We start from the raw sequence: 22259 nt of genomic DNA, 5'->3' as shown, positions 1-22259 counted from the left end.
AGCACGTAAATAGCCATGGCTCCTTCCTGCTGGTTTCTCCCTGCCAGTGTCAGCTCTGGGACTCTGAACTTAGGGTCAGGCTCCTGTAAGCCCTGGCACACGGCATGGCTTGCCTCAGGGCCGCATGGTGTGGTGGCTCGAGGGGGCGGGCTCAGGGGGCCTGCTGTCACACCCCTCCTCAGGCCAGTCCCTGAGCCCCTCACCACTGTGTGCCAGGAGGCAGGGAGAGGCTGGGTGCTGCTGGGGGCAGCCCTGGGCTTTATGGGTGGACAACAGAGCATTTTGTCTCAGTTGCTTTGCCACACGAAGCCCACTTTCAGAACCTGCTTTCCCAGGCCTCTGTTGGGTGAAGCTACCCACAGGACTGAGAGGGGCCTGGGTCTCCACGGGCGGAAATGGGGTAAGTGGAGGAGAAGAGGAGACCAGATGGGCTGCTGATGGCAGGCGGTGGAGAGCAGCACCACCCTGCACCATTGCCAACCCCAAGGCCTGGGGCCCCAAGCTGCACCCGGCCAGCCTGCAGCCTTCACGGTAGGCAGCTGGCCCCAGAAGGCCCACAGCCGTCCCTGGGTCCTCCCAACTCACTGTCCTGTGTAGCGCACCCAGCACCCCACACCTTGTGGGGCTCTCCCCTCTTGAGGGCTGGCTGGTGACTGTGGGCAGGTCACTGTGTCCCACAGAGGAGGTGGGCCTGGCCACAGAGGGCTCATCCTGGCTCTGTCAGCTCCTCAGGCCCTTTCCTGTCTCCACAGTGCGTCTCCATGACAGCATCTCTGAGGAGGGCTTCCACTACCTCGTCTTCGACCTGTAAGTACTGAAGCTGACCACACTCACTCACCCCAGCCCCGGTGGACATGCCCCTGACTGGGGGGTCTGCTGCTGGCCTGCCAGGCCCGGCTGTCCCCACCTCTCCCCTGCCTGGAGGAGCGAGCAGGGCATGCTGCAGGTGGGGCAGGGGTCTTGGGCTGGGACAGCACTAGGAAGAGGAGTGAGCGCTCACTGAGCTCCAAGGGGCAGCTTGTCAGGCTGGGCACCCTGGACCCCCAGCAAGAGTGGGGCCCATTTCACCTTCCTTCCCTTGGGCCCTGGTCTGGCTGGACTTGAGCCTCAGAGTGGCATGCTGGTGCGGCGTGCGTGTGTGAGCGTTAGGGGTGGAGACGAGAAGGCGTCTCGGTGGTGGGGGCACTCAGCTGCCTCTCACCTCCCTGATTTAGCAGCGGTGACCTCACCGCCTCCCTCCTTGTACTGCTTAGCAGCACTATATTTAGCTGCTGGTGAGTCAGTGCAGTCCTGGGACCCTGGATGGGCAGGGCCTAGAGACCATGGCCTGCCCTTGTGGCCTGCCTGAGCCCGTCACTGTCCGCCCCTCAGCCACCACCCTCAGGCTGTGCCTGGATAGGGAGATGCCGCAGCCATGGGGGCGTGGAGGCCCAGTTTGGGTCCTCTGGTCAAGAGAGGCTGGGCTACCCCTGGTACCCCAGTGTGTCCACAAGCCCCAGATACCACCTGGTATTGCTGCCAGTGCCTGGGCCTGGCCAGGCTGCGGCCTATCCTGTGGGGCCAGCGCCATACTCTGGGATGTCTGGAGTGCCCCGTGCCCTGAGGAGGGTCAGGCCCACTGCCCCCCGTGTGCCCTCCCACTTCCCCTCCACTGGGCATCTTCTCCAGAAAACATAGAAGCTACTGGATGTAGGGAAGCAGGTGACGTCCCTGCCCTGGTGGCAGACAGATGGCTGTGTATGTTTTAGGAGCAGATGGGGAGAGAGAATGGCACTTGTATGTGCATGCACATGTGTGCATGTGTTCATATGTGTGTATGCATGTTTATGTGTGTGAGTGAGCATGTGTGCGTGTGTGTACACGTGTATGCACTTTAATGTGTGTGCGCATGTGCTTGAGTGTGTGCACATGCGTGTTTGCCCATTTGTGCATATGTGTGCATGCTCGTGTCTACATGTGTGCATGTGTGTGTGTAGACGATTCTTGTCTCTGAGCAGCAGCAAGCACAGGACAGGCAGGAGTGTGGGTGAGAGGCTCTGAAGGTGTGCAGGGAAGAGGAAACCAGCTGGGGAGGTGGAAGGGGTGGGAGGAGGAGCCACCTGGGCCCCTGCAATCCTCCCCCAAACCTCTGTGGCCCCCAGATAGTGGTTGTCCTGGACTCTGCCAAAATCTCAGCTCAGGGGTATCCCAGATACCACCCACACCCAGGGAAGCTAGGAGGGCAGCACACCTATGCAGACTGTCCTGGAGTGTCCCACAGCCCTCCAGCCTCCAGAGGAGGAAGAGGGGGAGCACGTCACACATGGGACAGTGGCTCTGAGTGGGCCCTTGGCCTGCAGGATGCAGGGCTGCGGCAGGGGAGGCCTGCCCGCCCCTCTGCCTCCCAGGGCCATGGGAGGCCGAGAGGAGAGGAGAAGAGGCCCTAAAGGCACGGGGGGCCGGCCTGGCCACTGCCCAGCTCCCTCCCTCCCTTCACAGGCTCATGGGCTAGGCCCTGACCCTCCACTGTGCTGTCTGCTGAGGGGTTTGGTGGGGCCTGCCCTCGCCCCGGAATTAGGAAAACACTTTCTGACCTGGGTTGGCATGACCTTCAGGAGGCCCATGTCAGTTTGGGGGCTCTGGATTCTAGGGGTTGATGAACACCCCCATTCCCCATGCCTCGGAATGTTACAGAGGCTTGGGGACCTGGCCTGGGAACAGGGAATCTTACACACACCACGAGTCAGCCACAGTGTCCCACAGAGGCCCACAGTGCCTGAGTGATGGACGCTGGTCCTCCTTGACCAGGCTCTTCCTGGGCCAGCACTAATGCCCTGGGCAAGAGTAGAGACCCCCAAGTTCCCACAGCAGCAATCGGTAGAGACCCAGGAGCACAGTTTCCTGCCCCCTTAAGCTCTGGACTGAGGGAGGCTCTGGCCTTGGAGTTCACCAGCACAAACGGGAGCCCCAGAGCACCCGTCTCCTGGGCCCAGGAGCACTCCTGGCGGGGCCTCTGTGTGCTGCAGTTCTTGCCTAAGGCCTGACCTGCCTTGTTGTCACTGCCTTGTGACGGGGCTTAAAGTCTGAGAGAGTGGATCTGTGGGGCTGTGTGTGGGGAGGGATAAACGGTGGACTGCAGAGCTAGAGAATGCCAGGCCCCTCTCTTGGGCGAGACCTAGAATTTGATCCTCCTGCTAAACGTGCACACACACACACATCTGTGCCCACCCATGCTCCCACACAGTCACACCTGTGCACACTCATGAACACGTGCATACACACATACACTTGAACCCCTGTGCACACACACCTGTGCCCACCCATGCTCCCACACACAGTCACACCTGTGCACACTCATGAACACGTGCATACACACGTACACTTGAACCCCTGTGCACACACCTGCACATCTGTGTACACCCATGCTCCCATGCACAGTCACACCTGTGTGCACACATGAGCACATGTGCATACACATACACATGAACCCCTGTGCGCACACACATCTGTGCACACCCATGCTCCCATGCACAGTCACACCTGTGCACACACACAAACACATTTGCATACACACATACACTTGAACCCCTGTGCACACACGTGCACGCATACACACACACCCTTACAGGCCGTTTGAGCTCAGGGGCCAGGCTGGATGCCCCTGGAAAACCCAGCCTGAAAATTTTTTTGCTTCTTTGTACATGGTGTAGTATCTCATGGGACACACAGATGTGATAGGCAGCTAGAAGTGGCAGGAGAGAGAGGAAGAGGAGGCTGCAGGCAGAGCCTGAGCTCAGTAGTGCTGTCTGCTTTTTGAGGGACCCAGAGCAGCAAAGACTGTCTGGCCTGCTGCTAGAGGCCCAGGCTCAGGCTCAGGGCAGAGCCTTTGCCCCCATCCACCACAGAGAACGGGGAACGAGAGGGAGGCTCCTGATCTTTTAATTACCTGCCCTCTGGCACACTGAATCCTCACAACAACCCTGCCCAGGCAGTGTTGCAGCTCCTGCATTAGAGACCTGCCTGGGTCCCACAGCTGAAGGAAAGCAGCGCCTGAGCTGACCCCAGGCTCCTGACCCCAGAGCTGGTTCAGGGTAGTGCCTCAGAGGGGCAGTGCAGGCAGGCTGCTGTTTGCCTTGGTCACTCGCCTTCTCTGGGCCTCAGTTTCCTCCGGGGTAAAGGGAGTCATAATAGTCCCTCACTCAGAGGACTGTTGGGAAGACTCAGCAGGACACTGAGGTAAGGCATTTAGCCGAGTGCCTGGGGCCTGCTAGCACTCAGTACTAAGAGAGAGCCTGCCCACTCCAGGGGCCCACTCAACAGCCCCCTCCCTTGTTGCCCCTGCCACTGGCCAGCCGGCACTGAGTGCTGAGGCACAAAAATGAGGAAACCCCGAGCCCCGTCTTCAAGGAGCTAACGCGTGGAGGCCAGCATGGCGGCAGCCATGGGGCAGGCAGGGAGGTGGGGAGAAGATTGTGGATGTAGAGAGAGGTGCCCACCCGTGTACTGACAGGGACACAGGAGGGAATGCTGGGACGGGATTCTGGGCTGCCTCAGGGTGAGGTTTCCTGGTGGTGCTCCTGGCTGACTTGGAGCTTGCTGAGTTGGGTGAAGGGCTTGGGTGGACCCAGGGGTCGGCTTTGTCTATTCCCCTGTGAATCAGGACAGCTGTGTGCCAGCCTCCTCCATCCATGGTTTTGTCAGCTTTCTGTCCCATGTCTTCTCCAATTTCCCAGCTTGGGGCTCCATCCAGACTGTAAGGCCACTCATGGGTGGTGCAGAGGGTTGCTGTGCACCATCGCCGTTCCGCCCTCAATAAGTCCTTCAACACCTCAGCCACTGGAGAGGCCAGGTCCAGTCACCACATTTTCTGCTCCACATCTCTGTGAGGCCCACATCTCTGGCCCCAGGGGGTTTGGAGAGGGGACACCATATCTCCTCAGAACCCGGAGTTGGAGTCACAAGGCTGAAGTATAATAGTGCAGAGCCAAACTCCTGGGCAAATCACGTAAACTTTTGAAACTCTGTTCTCTTCTGTCAACTGAGCATGTCATGCCATGGTTGTGAGGATTAAAGTGTTAACATATGATCAGACATGAGTAAGCACTCGCTAAGCTGTCATGGCATAGGTGATGATGGTGACAGGGTGACGGTGGTGATGGTGGTGTCGACGGTGGTGGCAGTGGTAGGTAATGGTGGTGATGTGCAGGAGGTGGTGGTGGTGTGGGTGGTCATGGTGATGGAGGTGGTGATGGTGGTGATGATAGTGGCCAGTAATAGTGATTTGGTGCAGGAGGAGGTGGTGATGTGGGTGGTGGTGGTGATAGTGACAGGGTGTGATAGTCTCCCAAAATGTGACTCAAGTGTGCTGTTCCTGCAGGGTCACGGGTGGGGAGCTATTTGAGGACATTGTGGCGAGGGAGTACTACAGTGAGGCTGATGCCAGGTGAGTGCAGAGCCCTCCCACCACCCTGCCTTTCCTCTCTCTCACCCCCTCCTACCCTTGCTTCACCCTACCTGTTCCTGCCCCTTCTAATGTTCCTATGCAACGTTCCCCTCCGTGGCCTGGCAGAGGGTCAGCTGTGAGGAAGTGTCGGCTCTGCTGGTCTATGCTGCCCACATGGCTGATGGCCACCAGGCCCTGCTGAGAGCTCCAAGCCCCTGGCCTTCAGTGTTTTGATGGGCAGGGTTGGGAGGAGGGTGACCTCAGGGGAACACGTAGCCTGTGGCCTGAGTGTGGAGGGGCCCAGGCCTGCTTGGTTTCACTGGGGTCAGCTGCGTGTCCACTGTCTCAACCCAGCCTCTGAGGGAACTGATCCCAAGAGCTGGTGACCTCCTTGGGGGCTGGCCAGGGAAGGAGAGGGGCAGAGCTTGTTTGTAAGTTGTCCTCCCACCCTCCTTTTGGAAACCTCAGTCCATGGCCCATAACGGGCACTTCTTGGTTAACTTTTCTCGTAGCGATAAGCAGTTTTCAAGGCAGGGCCAGGAATCCTCTTCCAGGGACCCTCCCAGGGCCACACTAATCCACCAAGTCTGAACATAGAAGGAGAAGCATGGGGTCCTGTGCTGGTGGATGGTGGGTGGGAAAGGCACCCAGTTGGGGGTGGCAAGCATCAGTTCCCTGTCCCTGGAAGGGTAGGCCACGGGTGGCTTGCTGCAGCCCAGGTTCCTGAGCCAGGTGCCACTCAGATCTGTGACCAAGTGTATTCCTAATCACAGGGCACCTCAGCTCGGGGACAGCCGGGGGCTGCTCTCTGACCGCCGGCTGACATGGTGTGAAGGAAGGGCCGGCCTGGGGCCAGAGATGGACTTGGCATAGACCGGCCAGCATAAAAAAGACAAGATGGCCAGCCAGGGTCCCCTCTAGTGGCAGAATTATGGATGACTTTACATTTTTTAATTTTCTTTTTCTATTTTCAAAAATTTCTTTAATGGATATGTAGTACTTTTCTCATCAAGAAAAATGAATGTCGTCTAAAAAAATAGCTCCGTGCAAGTTGCTTCCGCGTGGCACAGGAGGCCTTGCTGTAGGGAGGTGCGGCCCTGTGTAGGGAGCTTGCTGGGCCCGGCCGACTGCCCACCAGAGCTGGCCCTGGGAGCTAGGGAGTGTGGTGCAGGCCTTCTGGGGAAGGGCATGCTCAGGGGTCCCTGGAGGCCCTCCCTGACACCCCTAAGGGCAAGTGAAGCCCTGGGTGGGCAGAGGGTTCTCAGGGTCCTGGGGAGGCATGAAGCAGCAATCCCAACGCCCCCACCCACCCCCGCCAGTTCTCAGACGGGACCCCAGCTCCCATGGCCTGGGAAGGACTGGACTGAACACTGACTGGAGCGGGAAGACCTGCCCTCGAATCTTGCCTGTAGACCCCTAGAGGACTGCTGCTGGTCCTCAGTTTCCCTGTCTGGAACAGGGGACTACTAGTGCATTCCAGCTCGTGGCTGAACCGTGCCCTTGGGCCCATCTCCCATTCCTCTAGAGCCCCTAAGCCCCTCCCCCCATGTCTTCCAACCTGGGCGCCCACCCCCCTGCACGCTCACATCCAGTCCCAGCAATCCCAGCCTTGTCGACATCTGGTCCTGGAGCTCTCATCCCATTGTCTCTCTCTCTTCTCCACACTCAGTCCCTCTGCCCTCCCTCGGCTTCTCTGACTCCCCCCCTTGTCAACATCCCTGGGGCAGCGATGTCCCCTCCTCCCTGTCCCAGCCCTACTTCTGCCCCACCACCCAGTTCTGCTTTGCACTCTTGTCTCCGTCAGATAATAGAAGGTATAGCTTGCACTCACCCCTAATCCTCTGCACACAGGGACCTACAGGTCAGTGTTATGCTCCTCCAGCTCCAGGCTGCCGGCAGGGGGCGGGGGCGAGGGGGGAGGTGAGGGCTGCTTGCTGACCTGCCTCATCCTCAGCAAGCTGCACTGCCACCGAGGCGAGGCCTGGAGGGGAGCAGATTGCAGGTGTCAAGACCACACAGGAAGGCCGGGCTCAGGGCAGCAGGAGATCAGGGCTTGCAGGAGCTCCAGCCCACCCCCTGGTCATGCCAGGCCACTGTTCTCCCTCTGAGGAAGAGAGCCACGTCTGCCCATCTGCAGACATGGCCTCGGCTTCTCCCTGCCTTCTTTGCCCCCTGTCTTTCTCATGCCGTGTCTCTGACGGACACACAGCCTGCTTAGGAGTGAGTGCAGGGTGCCGGCCTCGAGGGGCCCCCACTTGGCGAGCAGGAGTTGGCCTTCATGTAACTCAGGCCCCTGGCCGGTTTGCTCTGCTGCTGTCTCCCCTACCTGCTGCAGGCTGGGGGGCTCAGAGCTGCCCGGAAGCAGGTAGGCTCAGGGAGAGGATAAACTGTTGGGATTTTCCACGGGCCTCTAGCGATGCTCTGGCTTTTGGGGTCCCAGGAATCTTCCCTGGAGCAAGCTGTGGAGTGCTGTGAGGGGAGGAGAGATGAAGAGGGCCCAGGACGTGCGCCATACCCCTGTGCCATTCGGAGGGCCGACACCTACTCCTCCCCAGGGGCTGAGGCCCCCTTGGAACTGGCCCAGAGGAAGTGGCACTTGGTTGGGCATGGTTTCCTCATCATACCTGCAAACCCCTAGTTCTGTCTCAGAAACCCTGCTGCCTCTCTTGGGGGAATAGGTGCCCAGATGGAGGGTGCTTGGTGGCCAAACTATGAGGAAGTGGGCAGGTTGGCCTCCACCCTGTGGGTTTGCTGGGCACGAGGGTGATTGTGGGGCAGTGAGGGGGAGCAGGCTGGCGTTCTGATGGGGCCAGTGTGAGCACCCCGGTTCTGTGTTTGTGGGGACATACACCTTGGGCTGGGAGGACTGCTGGCTTCCTTCTTTGTGCCCGTGTCCTGCCCCAGGCTGTTGCACCTGACAGGCCATCTGAAATATGAGCCCGAGGCATCAGTTACTCTATGGGCATCACCATACTTAAAGGGTAGAATCAGAGACAGGAATGTGGCAAAGGAAGGGCTGCCTGACTCCAGGAGGGCAGATCTCCGGGAAGGCGGGTGGGGTGGAGCTGAGCATTACACACTGCCGTGGAATATAGTCAGGTTTCTGCTGAGATGATAGAGACAGGGACCCAGCAGCATGGCATGGTGGGGACGGCCCAGGGCTGCCCAGTCAGGCCAGGCACACATCGACCCTGTGGCTCTTCCAGGCGCCTGCCCAAGGCCTCGTGCACTGAACCTCGAGGACCTGATGAATTTCCAATGTGTTTACCTCAGGAGGGAGAGGAGACCAGGAAAGGAATCACTTTTCTAAATTCTGTTCTAACCAGTAAGGTTGGAGATTCCTCTTACAGGAGGCGGGATTTTATTTTATGGTTTGTAAAGAATCTTAGGGGCGTATGTGTCCTTTTTCAAAATGAGGAAAGCAAATTTCAAAACATGTAGAACCTACTGAAACTAACTCTGAAAAGGAATATGGCTGATGAGAGCTGGCTAAGGGAGTCTCAGAAACTAAATTCTGGCCCCGCAGTACTGGGAGACCCAGGGGCATGCTGACTCCCCCGAGCCCAACCAGGAGGGCAGGGGGCACACCTGGCAGGATGCAGAGCCCTGCTCAGAGCAGACCAGGCTAGGAGTCTGTGGTGTCCAGGTGCAGCTTGGGAACAATCCTGATGACAAAAGTGACTTGTTGGCTGTTCAGAAATGACAACAGGCCTAGAGAGGGTGTTGGCCACTGTCTGGGGAGGCCAGTATGATGCTAGCAGATGGTGGGGAGAAGGTGGCAGGAGCAGCCCGTGGAGAGCCCGCCCCACCCCAGCGAGGGTGGGGTTTTCAGATAGGAGGGCAAAGGCAGCAGAGGTAGCAAGGTCACCACCTGCAGAGGTGACCCCATGCCGGAGTCCTCTGAGGTGACATGAAGCACAGAGGAGGGTGAGAAGCCAGGATTGCCAAGCTGCTTGTATAGCCCCAGCACAGTGTTCTACCATGGGGTTGTGTTTGCCTAACAAGATGGCGTGCAAGCACAGAGATGCCATGGCACCAACCACCACCCCTCGTGGTGCTGTGAGGTACGGGAGTGTTCCCAAAGGACGTGGTATGGCAGTGCAGGAGATGATCATGATTTCCTTTTGGATGGCCGTGCCATACATCAGAGAGTCCTGTAACTAGACTTCAGCAACATTTGCAAATCTTCTGGGATGCCTCAGGGAAGCCATGAGACATAGACGGAGGATGCGCAATTGCTGTGTCTCTGGTGCTGGCCCAGAGGGCACATCCATGGGAGGACCGCTGCAGCCCTCACCCTGTCTGAGTGGACATACTAGTCAAGGGTGTGGGTAGATGAGCTCATTGATTCAGCAAACATCTGTCAAACATCTGGCATCAGATGCAATAGAGCATGGCCCTCCTGTCATGGAGCCACAGCCCAGTGGAGAGGTGAACGTGGCAAGTGACCACATAAGAGGAAACACAACTGGGCGACCAGGGAGCGTGCTTAATGAAGAGACGTGCCTGCTCTAGGCCTCGAGGCAGGCTGAGTTGAGGATGGAGAAGTCGTCTGATGATGGAGAAGACGCAAGAGGTGACCCTTAGCTACAGCCAGGATGTGCAGTGGTCTCCATCCATTTGTGGGCTGAGCCAGACGCTGGAAGTGGCTTCCCAGAGGAGGGCACTGGGGCCACCTGTGGGTGCCACAGATGATGGGCTTCTGAGAGTGTGCTTGAAGGCAAGGGAACCACAGGGCTGCAGCCAGCCTCTGGAGGGATTGGCAGACTGCAGAGCTGTGCGGGGAGGGAGAGGGTTCTAAGCACGAAAAGACAAGGGCACGCGACCGGATTCCAGAGCAGAGGGCTGAGATTTGCCATTCCACTGGCTGCCCCTTGGGGCCTGCTGCCTGGGGGCCACACCGTGGTGGGAAGAGATGCGTCCATGGCACAGGTGCTTCCTGTGTGTCAGGCCAGTTTTCTGTTCCTTGCTCAGGAGACTCTGGTGCCAGCTCACCAGCGCCCCCTCCCCAGGGCCATCTCTGCCTGGGAGTGAGTGAGACAGTGAGAGGCGGCAGGTCCCCGGGGCTGGGCATGGGCTTCCCAGACTGCCTGTTTGGGCTGAGAGTGAGGCTCCCTGTGGACAGAACCTGCCTGCTCCGGGCCAAAAGCCCTCTGCAGCTGCAGGAAGACACATTTGGGCAGTGGCAGGGTAAGTGCTGGCCTGGGCTTCATTGGGGACAAAAGACCATTCCTTCCAGTGACTGTGGAGACAGGGATACTGCCTGTGCTGGGGGGGACAGGGAGGGGGCAAAAAGGGCCTCCTGGGAACGGGAGACGGGGTGGTGCAGCGAGGGGCAGGGCAGCTTGGAGAGCTGCCACCCAGCGGTTGGCGGACATCTGAAGGGACTTTGGGCCCGGCCCCTTCTGATCCCCCTAAACCTTGGGAATCCATCCTCCCATTGGGTTTCTGATGTCTGGGATTTCACAGGGAGGAAACACAAACTTCGTTTCTGATACTGTTTCCAGCCATTTCCAGAAGTGGCCAAAAGGGAGTGGGAGCTATTTGAGGAAGAGGGTTGGTCCTGTCCCCCAGGGGATCTGGCGACTTCCCTGGTTCCAACTGGCTCTCAGTCACCCCGTTGCATGTGCCTCTGTGCCCCCAGACTCCAGTGTGTTCAGGGATGGGCCCACCACCCCCGTCAGCCAATACCCAGTGGCGCTGTAGTCGTGTGGCACCGTCATCCCATAGAGCGGAGTGGCCCCAGGGGCAGCCAGGCTGAGGGTGGCCTGGGTCCTGGGAGTCCTAGGACTGCTCTGAGGGTACCTTGGGGGTGGGGGGTGCAGGGTGAGCACTTGGATGGGCAGGTGGCAGGCTCATGTGGGCAGGGGCTGGGTGGGCCCTGGGTCTGAGGTCCAGGGGATACAGTGAGAAGGACGGCTGAAGGGCAAGGTCAGGAAGGCAGCTCTGGGCAGCTCTGTCCTCTGCTTGTGTTCAAATTCCAGAAGGGCCCTGGGACTCCGGCTGACTGAGCCTTCCTGGCCACATAAGGAAGGCCTGGAGGGGAAGGTCCATGCTCAGTGTGCTCACACTGGCTGCCGCCTCAGGCCTGCCGACCAGAACCGCTGGGACCCCTGTGCTCTATAGCTGTGCTGTCCACACAGTGGCACATGTGACCACATGTGATCAGTGGCTACAGCATTGGCACTGGTGCCCAAGGGGGCAGCCCGCACACCTCAGCACCCAGCCCACCCCCTCGCTCCTGGCTCTGCTCCTGTGCCCCCAGCCTTGGTTTCCCCTGCCTTCTTTCTCACCCCCCACCCCTGCCTGCTCAGTCCTGGCCTTCCTCTTGAGGCCAGCCATGGGCCTGGGGAGGGGCTCTAGGAGTAGGGTGTATTTTCTCTCTGTGGCCCTTCCCTGGCCCTGCCCTGCCTCCTCCAGACTCAGCTGGGGCCTGCAGAGGAGAGGGCTTGCTTGGCTTGGGGCGGCTCCTACCTAGGCCTTTTGCTGACCTTTGAGGGTTGAGGAAGGCATCTCAAGGCTCCTTCCTGGCCAGCTGTCCCCTCTCCCTTGATTCCAAACCTGCTTTTCCACTTGGGCCCCGGCCAGCCTAGGGACCCCACCCCAAGGCCCACACTGCTCTGCTGGCTCCTGTGTGCCCCTACGGCCCTGCCCACGGTACTTCCCAGAGCAGACACATGCTGCTCTCCCAGCTCCCCTCCCCACTCTCCTTCCTACTCCCCACCCTCCTGGATGGAGGGGCTCTCCTGGGCGACCCCCTGTCCTCCCCAAGCAAGGCTCCTGGCCGGACCACCAGATGTTGGAGGAGGGAGGCCTGGGTCTGTCTCCACCAGGTCCTCTTTCCTGGGTCTCAGAAGCCCCTCGCAGAGAAAGGGCCCTGGCCCACCACTGTGCATCCTCCCACCAAGCCCTCCTCTGGCTGCTCTCCCCCTCCCCAGCCCCTAGTCCTCCTCTGCCCCACCCGCTGCCATCAGCGCATGGAACTAACCGGCCCTGGTGTTTGCAGTCACTGCATCCAGCAGATCCTGGAGGCGGTTCTCCATTGCCACCAAATGGGGGTCGTCCACAGAGACCTCAAGGTGAGTGTCCTCCCCACTCCTGCTTGTCCGTCTGTTGTCTGCATGTCAGTCTAAAGGAGGCCTGGCTGGAGCAGGGCAGGCAGGTTCTCTTCCTGTAGGACGCCCCATCCCACACCACGTGTGTGCATGCCACCTCGGCCTCAGGGCCCTTGCTGGGTACCCGCAGGCAGTCCCTCGAAAATTCATGTGGGGTTTCCATACACTCCTCAGGCTCCACGAGACAGCCCTGGACGGGCGGGTAGGACAAGCCAGCTGATGCCAGCTGAGGGTAGTGAGGTACAGCCCATTCCAGTCCTTTCTCTGAGTCCCTACTGTCTAGGCTGCAGCTCCTGCAGGCCCAGCGGCCACAGGCCCTGTTCTGAGGAAGGTGCCTGCCAGGGAGGTGGGGAGCAGGCAGGGAGGCCGCTCAGAGGCACAGCACTGCAGCAGCAGCCCTTCCCTCCTCCCTCCTCCTCCTCCTCCTCCCTTCTTCTTCCTTCCCTCCTCCCTTCTGTCTCCTCTCCTCCCTTCTTCAGCCTCAGCTTTCTCCAAGGCTTGATTCAGGGCCATTTCTTTCCCTGGGGGTGGCACTGTGAACTCTGGGCCTGTTACTTTGCTTAGAAGCCCAGCTGGTGGCATGTGATGGGGCCTTCCCCATGATACCATGGTAAATGGGGCCTTGCCCTTCCTTGGGGGCAGCCAGGGGCCTGGGCTGATTCCTGCAGCTTCTCTGGGGAGGTGGTCAGTGAGAGTCCCATGTGAAGTACAGTCACAGGACACCCCCCACGTCCCTTTTGGGGGATGCCAGCCTTTTACACACCCCTGCCCCGGTGCCGCCACCTGTCTGCATGTCCTGTCTGGTTGTCCTCGTGTGCCAGCCCCTGTCCTCTGTCCTGTGTTGGTGCCTCACTCAGGCCTCTGACCATGCAGGAGAGGCCCCACTGTCTGGGAGGGACCACCTGTGCTCTCCTCGAGGGGGTGTACCTGGGCCTGCTGCTTGGACTCAGTGGTGCTCCTGTGAAGGGGGTATATGGGAGCCTGTCCCCAACTTGTCTCTGGACCCCATTATTATCTAGGTAACTTTGAAGCCAAGACATGAAGTCAGGGCTCCCTTCCCCACCCCTGGTGTGACCTGGGAGTCAGTAGAATCCTTCTGACAAGAGACAGTGCCGGGGAGGCAGGGAAGACTGCAGTGGCCCTTGCAGGTAGAAGGAGAAGACCCCACCGTCTGGATGAGACAGGTGGGCAGAGGTGCTGTGGGGCCTGATCCGAGCCCAGCGAGGGCAGTGCAGGGAGCAGGGAGGAGCCACCAGGTCTCAGGACATGTCATCTTAGGGGGCTACAGTGGAGGCAGATCCCTGTGGCATGGGTCAGAGGGCATGGGATCCCCGTTCTCCAGGGTCAGGCGCACTGGACCCCGCTGCAGCAGGCTCAGGCCATCCCCTGCAGCAGGCTTAGGCTGCCTCCCTCCCACCTGGCCTGGCCTGCTTGACCAGCCCTTCCCAGGGACCAAGGGAGGAAATTCTGGTCTGTTCCCTCGGGTGAGGGCGCACGTTTGTGACACCATCTGGTCACTCCAGGAAACTGGTGCCCAATTTTCAGAATGAAGCTTCTCTTCCACCCTGGCAGGGCGCCCCTAGTGGTTCAGACTTTGTGAGGGGTGCTTGGGAGGTTGAGACCCCCTGCCCATTCACACTGGCAATTCAAGATGATCAGGATTCTTAGGGTCCCACTAGCTTGGCCTGTAAGGGCCCCTCTCAAGCTAGACCCTGGAGGATAAGGACGAGTGTGACCCAAGTGTGTGTCACCTTGGGAAACAGGAGGCTGAGGCAAGGGACAGAGGAGAGGGCAGAAGGCCTTGTCCTCCACTTGCTCTAGGTGGACGCTTGCACCCTCGGAATAGGCTCTGGGATCTGCTGCTGGGGACCTGGGGTGTGGAGAGCCCCACTCCCGAAGCTCAGAACGGGAGTGCAGATCCTTCCACGCGGAGTTACATATTTCATTGGTCCTAAGTCGGAATTGACTTGACATTAATGGGTTTGGTTTTGGTTTTAAAGGGCCCGTTCGTTCACATTTTAAAATTTCTGAAGTTGAGATGCGTCTTACAACCAGTGTTTAAAAACCAATTTAATTGGCAGGGTTTTTTTTGTCTTAGTGGATCCTTGTGGAAAGCAACCATAGTGGAAAGCAATAGTATGATTTTGACAGATGGTGTCTTTGCACTGAGTTGTGGGAGGGAGGGAGGCCTTGCTGGCAGAGGCACCCGAGGGCTCCAGAGAGCCTGGTGGGCAGGGACAAAGATGGGCACTCCAGGAGCTCCCCTCGAGGTGGCAGGGCTGGGCATCTGGGTGGGTGCTTACCAACTGCTGGGGGCTGCAGCCCAGCGCCAACAGGCCTAGCCCGGCCAGGTGGGGTGCTTGAGATGGGGAGGGGTGCGGTGCTGAGGGGACACAGCTGCCAGAGCCCCTACAAGCCCTCAGGCCATGTGCCCTTTGGTCACAGGGCAGCAGCCTCCTTTGCTGTTTCTGTGGGCTGGGGGAGGGTGTGTGGTGGGTCACCTGGGAGCAGATGGCCCAGGGAGGGTGTAGTGTGGTGGGTCACCTGGGGGCAGATGGTTCAGGCAAGGTGAGTGTGGTGAGTCACTTGGGGGCAGATGGTTCAGGGAAGGTGAGTGTGGTGGGTCACCTGAGGGCAGATGGTCCAGGGTGGGAGTAGTGTGGTGGGTCACCGGGGGGCAGCCGGCCCAGGAAGGGTGTGAGTATGGTGGGTCATCTGGGGGCAGATGGTCCAGGGCGAGTGTGAGTATGGTTAGTCACCTGGGGCGGATGGCCCAGGGAGGGCTTAGTGTGGTGGGTCACCTGGGGACAGCCAGCCCAGGACAAGTGTAGTGTGGTGGGTCACCTGGGGGCAGATAGCCCATGGAAGGTGAGTGTGGTGGGTCACCTGGGACAGATGGCCCAGGGAGGGTGTGAGTGTAGTGGGTTGTCTGGGGGCAGCTGGCCCTGGGGATGTGCCAGCCTGTCCAGGCAGAGTCAGAGTGGGCCCTCTTCCTGTCGGGTGTGGTGGGGTAGCAGCTGGGCTGGACCTAGAGCCGGGTGGGGACTTAGAGGGTGGAGGGGGGTGCCCAGGGGTGAACTTCTGTGTTGGCCCTGGTGCTGGGAGCCCTCTGCTCTACCCTCCCTGCTGCAGCCCTTTGGTGGGTCCCTGTTCTAGCAGGAAGGGCTGAGCCCACAGCAGGCATCCCCCCCCACCTCCCGTCTCGGAGCTGCCTCAGATTCCTGCTGAGAGCTGAGATGGGAACTGGGGAAGCACTTCTCTACTGAAGGGGGCCCAGGGCAACGAGAGACCCCTGTCCTGCCCTCCTGTTACGACCCGTTTGCAGGGACCGAGCACATAGTGGCCGTCCTGTTGCTGTTGTCTTGAGGCAGGGGTGGTGCAGGAGCTGCCCAGGACTGAGGACAGCACATAGCAGGGAGGGGAGCGGTGGTCAGCACCCTGTCCTCCTGCAAACTGCTCTTGTCTCTGTTGTGTTCCCTCCCCATAACCGACTCCGGCGGTAAATGCGCTCTCGGCCCTGATGTCACCCGCAGCCCGAGAACCTGCTCCTGGCCAGCAAGTGCAAAGGTGCTGCAGTGAAGCTGGCAGACTTTGGCCTGGCCATTGAGGTTCAGGGGGACCAGCAGGCATGGTTTGGTAAGTGCCGGGCCAGTGAGCCAGGGTAGGGGTGCAACCCCAGCATCTCCTCACTGGCCCTCTGTCCCTGCTAGGGTTTGCTGGCACGCCGGGGTACCTGTCCCCAGAGGTCCTTCGAAAGGAAGCATACGGCAAGCCTGTGGACATCTGGGCATGCGGTGAGGCCCAGGCCTGTGCAGGGAGGGCTGGGACGGCCACTTGGGAGGGGCAGCTGGTGCTGTTTTAGGCCAGGCTATCTGTGCTGATCCTCTCCTGAGTTGATAGACAGCCCGAGTCCCTGCCCGCTGTCCATGGTGGGGCAGAGAGGTCTTCCCCAGAAGCAACAGCAGGGTGGGCAGCTGGGGGGAGGGCAGGTCACGCAGACCCCTGGCAGGGGAAGTGCAGCATTGGAGGAGCTGACCCTGTCCTCACCTCTGAAATAGGGTGGTCACTGAGACACTGGGTGTGTGGCCTGTGACAGCTGTTTGTACCTGTCTCAGTGACACTAGCTAACACACCTCACGGCACCGGTGGAGGGCAGGGACTCGTGGGTGTCACGCTGTGGGCCAGGCCAGCCAAGGCCTTCATATGTCCTTCTGATAGCCCCGGGGGTGTGTCTTGTCTGCAGCGTCCCCATCACATGCTGAGGACAAGCCAGGGATGGGCACTGGACCCTTGCCTGTGGGACCCCAGGGAGGTACTGCCCACTCCCTGGCTGTGGGTGTGCTCTTGGGCCCTGCTGGGCATGTGTGGCTAGAAGGTGGCCGTTCGGGGGCACCTGCCACGTGCTCACAGCCTCCCTCCCCAGGGGTGATCCTCTACATCCTACTCGTGGGCTACCCGCCATTCTGGGACGAAGACCAGCATAAGCTGTACCAGCAAATCAAGGCTGGAGCCTACGACGTGAGTGCCGCTGCCCCACCCTCACAGGCCATAGGGAGGCCGTGAAGGCCCAACGGCCACCGTGTGTATACGTGTGCGCACGTATGTGTACATGTTTGTATATACATGTGTGTGCACATGCGTGTATGTGTGTGCATGATTATGTGTGAGTGCATGTTTGTGCAGGTACGTGTGTGTGTGTGCACACATGCTTGTGAGTGTGCCGGCTGGGAAGATGGCAGGAATTGAGGGAATGAAGCCACCTGTGGTCAGAGCCGGGGCCCTGTTTTCCTAGATTTCTTGCCAGGATGAAATCCTCTGAAGAGTTCTGGCTCTTGTTCTGGTGAGGGGCTTCAGACTGCTCCTGTGCCTTCTTTCCTTCTCTAGTTCCCCTCCCCTGAGTGGGACACTGTCACTCCTGAAGCCAAAAACCTCATCAACCAGATGCTCACCATCAACCCTGCGAAGCGCATCACGGCCCACGAGGCTCTGAAGCACCCATGGGTCTGCGTAAGTAGCCTTAGTTTGTGCTTGCAGACAGGGCTTCTGGGGGGTGACGTCAGACTCCAGCCTGCCAGAAGGAAGCTCACTCTGGGGGCATCCAGAGAGGAGCCCTCCCCTGCAGTCTTACTCCTGGTACCCTGATGGCCCCTGGTGCCCTGGGTCCTGCTGCGTTGCTTGTGGCCTTTGTGATGAGTGGTTTCCTGCGGAGCCCGTGAGCCTCAGTCTCTGGACAGGCTGGTGCTTGAAGGGCATGTGGACGGAGGGGAGGCCCTTCCTCTGTCCCCTGTCCTGTTAGCTGGGGAACAGCAGCCACGAGGACAGGATGCGAGGCTTGAGGAGGGCTTGTGCTAGTGTGATGGGGCTTGGGGGCAGGCAGGGACAGGAGTGCAGAGCAGAAATGAGGACAGGCGGGGGGATGGATATGGGGATGGGGAGAGGAATGGGGCCTGGGGTGGTCTAAGGGGACGGGCCTTGCCCTGAGGGGGTAGTCTGTGGCTCTCAGCATGTAGTGGCCCCAGGAGTGTCCCAAGGCCTGCTGCCTTGAGTCCCCTGGCTGCCTTTCCGGGTCCCCTGGGGACAAAGCTGGCCACTCGGGGCTCCTGCAGCTGTGAAACATCCCTTTCCCACAGCAACGCTCCACAGTGGCCTCCATGATGCACAGACAGGAGACTGTGGAGTGTCTGAAGAAGTTCAATGCCAGGAGGAAGCTCAAGGTGAGTGCGCCTGCTCTTCTGGTGAGGGCAGTGTCTACACCCTCCTCCAGCTCCGGCCCTGGGGCGCCTCCTGCTTGTGGCCAGAGACCCTGTGTGGGCAGCTCCATGGGCGGCTGCAGCACGTCGTCTTTGCTCTTCTGGCCACAGCAGACCTGGAGACAGGCTGCTCGGTTTCAACTAAATGTGGCCAACGAGCTCAGCCCCAGAGCTCCACAGCTCTCCCCGTGCTCTTGAGCCTCGGGCCAGCGTGGAAAGTGACACCATGGCGTCCTGGGCCCCATGTGGCTTGGCTTCCAGGACCCCAGAGCTGCCTGCCCAGCCCCACAAGCAGCCCTGGTATCCCCTGCTCTCTTCTTCCTCCCTGTCTGTGCTCCACCCGGGGTCACTGAGTTCCCAGGGCCGTGCTTGCGAGAGAGGAAGGAGCTGTTGGGATGAGAATGGGTGATGTGGTCAGTCATTTACTCTCTAGTATGAGACAGTTTAGAAGCTTGTGACCCGAGCAGGTTTTGGTAAGGAAAATAGGGAGTAGGTCCGGGGGTGTGGTGGGCACAGGAAGGGGAGGGCAGCCCAGACGCTCAGAGGCACGCCTGACCCCCTACCTCCCACTGCTGTGCAGGTCATGGTGGAGGGGCCGTCTAGGGTGGCGCCCACAGACAGGCAGCATGCTGGGCTGTGGCCCAGTGGCCTCCTGTCTGCCCTCTGCTGGCCTCTCTGAGGTGCTTCTCCCCAGAGCACCCTCCTCCTCAAAAGTCTGCTGCCCAATGGCAGAGCAGCACCCTGCCAGGCTGCCCCTCAGCAAGAAGTAGGGGCATTTGGAACCCTCCTAGAGCTACGGAGCTGCCTGCCAGGTGGGGTGGTGGGTGGTCCTGCCAGCCGCCCAGGGCTCTGTGGGTCTTGACGTGCTTTATAAGCTGTGGTGGGGCGGGTAGGTTCAGAGGGCCCATGGGACCTCACTGTGCTCTAATTCTGAAAATGAGGCTGGTCTGGGGCCCAGCTGGTCCAGAACGTTTGCTTCTCTGGAAAGCCAGCTCTGGAGTCCTGCTAGGCGCCCTGGGGCTCTGAGCTTCCAGATGGGGGCACAGGATCTGGGCTTCACCTGTGTGTATCTTCCCTCAGGGAGCCATCCTCACCACCATGCTGGCCACTCGCAACTTTTCAGGTGAGCACACTCTCTCTCCAGGAAGGAGGGGCTGCTGCCCCGGCCTGCAGGTCGTCACCGAGCAGCTGAGCCACAGCAAGGAGGCTCTCCCTGTGACCACCAGCCAGCTTCCTTTCCCTTTCCCCCACCACGCCCCAGCCCCACTGCCGGCTGCGCGCCCTGGCTGGTGCCCTCCGTGACGATGCCCAGGGTCCAGCTCCCTCTCCCTGCCTCCGTCATCATACTTGATCTCTGTGTCCCGTCTCCAGACACCTCCTGTGCCCTCTGCGTGTCTGCAGGCCGTGGTCCGGCAGCTCTGTTCTGTTTTGAGCCCTCTGGGCACACGTTTTGTGTCTGGGAGGTGGGCAGTGAGTTGGAGGGTAAGCAAGAGGGGGATGTGGACAGCTGGCGGGTGCCAGCTCCATCACCAGTGGGCGGGGGTAGGGGAGTGCAGTCCTGCTGGGCTCAGGGTCGTCCCTGTCATTGCGTCTCTGTGGGTCTGTGCAGGGCTCCGTTCTCTGGCTGTCTGTGTGTCCCACTCCGTCAGCCCCCCAACTCTCCCAGCTTCCCACTCCTGTCCTGTTTCTTTTGCTGTGATCGTACTGCTGGGGACGGGCTGTGCACCATCACACCAACACTAATGGACGTGTCCTGTCTGTGCCTGGGGGGCGTGGGGCCACGCCCACTCCCATGTCTCCCCTCCCGCCCCCTCCCCACAGGCCCTGCTCACCCAGAAGCCCCACTGGGGTTTTCTGCTGAGAAAGGAGGCAAATGCTTTTCAAATGCTAATCAGTCTTGATCTTGTTTTCACTCTCCTTGTGAAAGGGATTCTGGGACCAACAGTCTCACCTCTTACCTAAACTTTAACTCTGATTTTCTTCTGCTTCCTTTGTCTCTCTTCTCTTCGTATCTTGCCTGCCCCGTCTGTGTCCCCTCCACCCTCCGTCACCGCGCCCCTCTGCTGTCTCTAACCCGGCGCTCACAGTGGGCAGACAGACCACCGCTCCTGCCACAATGTCCACCGCCGCCTCCAGTGCCACCATGGGGCTGGTGGAGCAAGGTAGATGTGTCTTGACAAGCGTCCCCACCCCTGCCAGACCTCAGCATGCAGCCCCTCACCACACGCAGACCACCCACTCAGGTCGTCTCTGTGGGCTTCAGTCCCCCATCTCCACAGTGAGGGGCTGGGCTAGATGACCCCCTAAGGCCCGTCTAGCCCCATGTGTACTTGGCTGGAATGGCCTGAGAGGACACTCCCTGAGACCTGGGGATCAGGACACCCTTGTCTCAGAGCCCTTTGCTCTCTGAAGCCCTCTGTGCATTCATTACCCATCATGACCTCATTCACAATGGCCTTGGCCCTGCAGGCAGGATGTGGGCCACTGCTGGAGGCTTATCAGACCCTGAGTAGGGAGCTCCTCCCTGCCCCCCACAGGAAAAGACAGGAAGGAGAGCCCTCCCATGTGAGATTCCGTTTGAGGCCCTTAGTGGCCGTCCCCACCCACCACCAGTGCCCACCTTGCCTTGGAGGAGAGCAGACACAGCACCCACAGCCCTGCCCCCGATGGGACCTGAGAGCACCCTGGGTCCCGGCCCTCGGCCTTTTGCCTGCCTCTGCAGGGCTGTGTGCCAGTGAGTGGGTGGGCAGGCAGGAGCGTGATCTGGGGCAGCTGTGTTCTCCACGTGCATGTCTGACCCGTGGTCCCCCAGGACAGGCTGTGCTTGTCCCAGGGCCCAGGCACTCAGACTCCCTTCTCATTGGGCTTCTTCCTATGAGACCCTCCTTGCCTTGCCCCAAAACCCATCCCTTTTGCCTCCTGCCAGCCTGCCCCTTTGGGGCCCATGAGGGGACCAGACTGGCCCGGGTGAGAGGCCCAGTCCCTGCCTGAACAAGACCCCACTAGCTCTGGCCTCACACATCTGTGTCCTCCCATGTGTGACCACAAGGATCTTTCAGCTGGCCCCCTGGCTCCCACTGCAGTCCAAGCCAAGGGCCAGTGAGTAGGCCACCCGAGTTCCCTGGGTACTCCAGTAGGGGCGGAGTATGTCCGCCCTGCCTCCCACTCCACTGCCTTCGAGAGCCGCAGAGCCCCCCAGGTGGCACTTCCCAAGGGCAGCCCCATCCTTGGTGAGGAGTCACCCAGATTCGCCTGGTAGACGTGCCCAGAGGCAGTACCCCAGGGACAGGCACCCTAAGTCAGGTCCACTTCACAAGGGGAGGGGGCTGAGGCTGGCAGCTGCTTTTGGAGCCTGAGGCCATACCATCTGGAAAGCCAGCAAGGGGCATGGACGGCTGTGCATGAGGCCGTGCATGCACTGGGCGCCGCACCGCACCAAGGCCGCTCTGTCCGAGGGGCACGCATGGGGAGGGTGCCCGCATGGCTGAACAGGGGGCCAGGTGTGGGCCCATGAGGAGACAGGCATGAAGTGATGGAGGAGGGCCCCTCAGCGACCTCACCAACCCTGAAGGGCTGCAGACACAGCGTGCTGGAGGACTCAGTCCCCAAAATGTGGCGCCTTGTCTTTGTAGAGCATCTTACAGTTAATGGAAGCATACCGCCAGGTCCCCGCTTGGCCTTCACAGCAGTCCCTCCTGCTGTGGAAAGGCACTTCCAGCAAAGGGACAGGTGGGGGTGGGGCAGAGGCACTCTCCCACCACCCTAGAGGCCTGGGATTCCCACTCTGTCCGTTTGCTGTTCATAACAAAGAGCTTCAGCTTGAGAAAACCCGAAGGGCACTCCTTGTGCCTTTGATGACCAGTGCAGGTGAGCAGGAGCCAAGAGCGGCTGACAGCCTTCTGGCCACCGCAAATCTGGGGTTAATGCACATAGACGTGGATCTCCAGGAAATGAGTGGCCCCAAGAAATGCC

General features: G+C 60.0%; 1 protein-coding gene across 1 annotated transcript in view; it reads left to right on the top strand.

The window, feature by feature from the left end:
- The window catches only part of CAMK2B (calcium/calmodulin dependent protein kinase II beta), an 89387-nt gene that overhangs the window by 47521 nt on the left and 19607 nt on the right, over positions 1-22259 (top strand). The window contains exons 6-15 of the mRNA XM_004386112.1: positions 753-807; positions 5357-5422; positions 12429-12501; positions 16071-16173; positions 16248-16331; positions 16961-17055; positions 17422-17544; positions 18168-18251; positions 19368-19410; positions 20375-20449. Of these exons, the coding sequence (XP_004386169.1) occupies positions 753-807; positions 5357-5422; positions 12429-12501; positions 16071-16173; positions 16248-16331; positions 16961-17055; positions 17422-17544; positions 18168-18251; positions 19368-19410; positions 20375-20449 (801 nt within the window). The remainder of the gene's footprint in view (positions 1-752; positions 808-5356; positions 5423-12428; positions 12502-16070; positions 16174-16247; positions 16332-16960; positions 17056-17421; positions 17545-18167; positions 18252-19367; positions 19411-20374; positions 20450-22259) is intronic.

Source organism: Trichechus manatus, unplaced genomic scaffold (genome assembly GCF_000243295.1).
Source record: "Trichechus manatus latirostris isolate Lorelei unplaced genomic scaffold, TriManLat1.0 scaffold00155, whole genome shotgun sequence".
NCBI lineage: Eukaryota > Metazoa > Chordata > Mammalia > Sirenia > Trichechidae > Trichechus > Trichechus manatus.
This window is presented reverse-complemented; position numbering and strand designations above follow the sequence as displayed.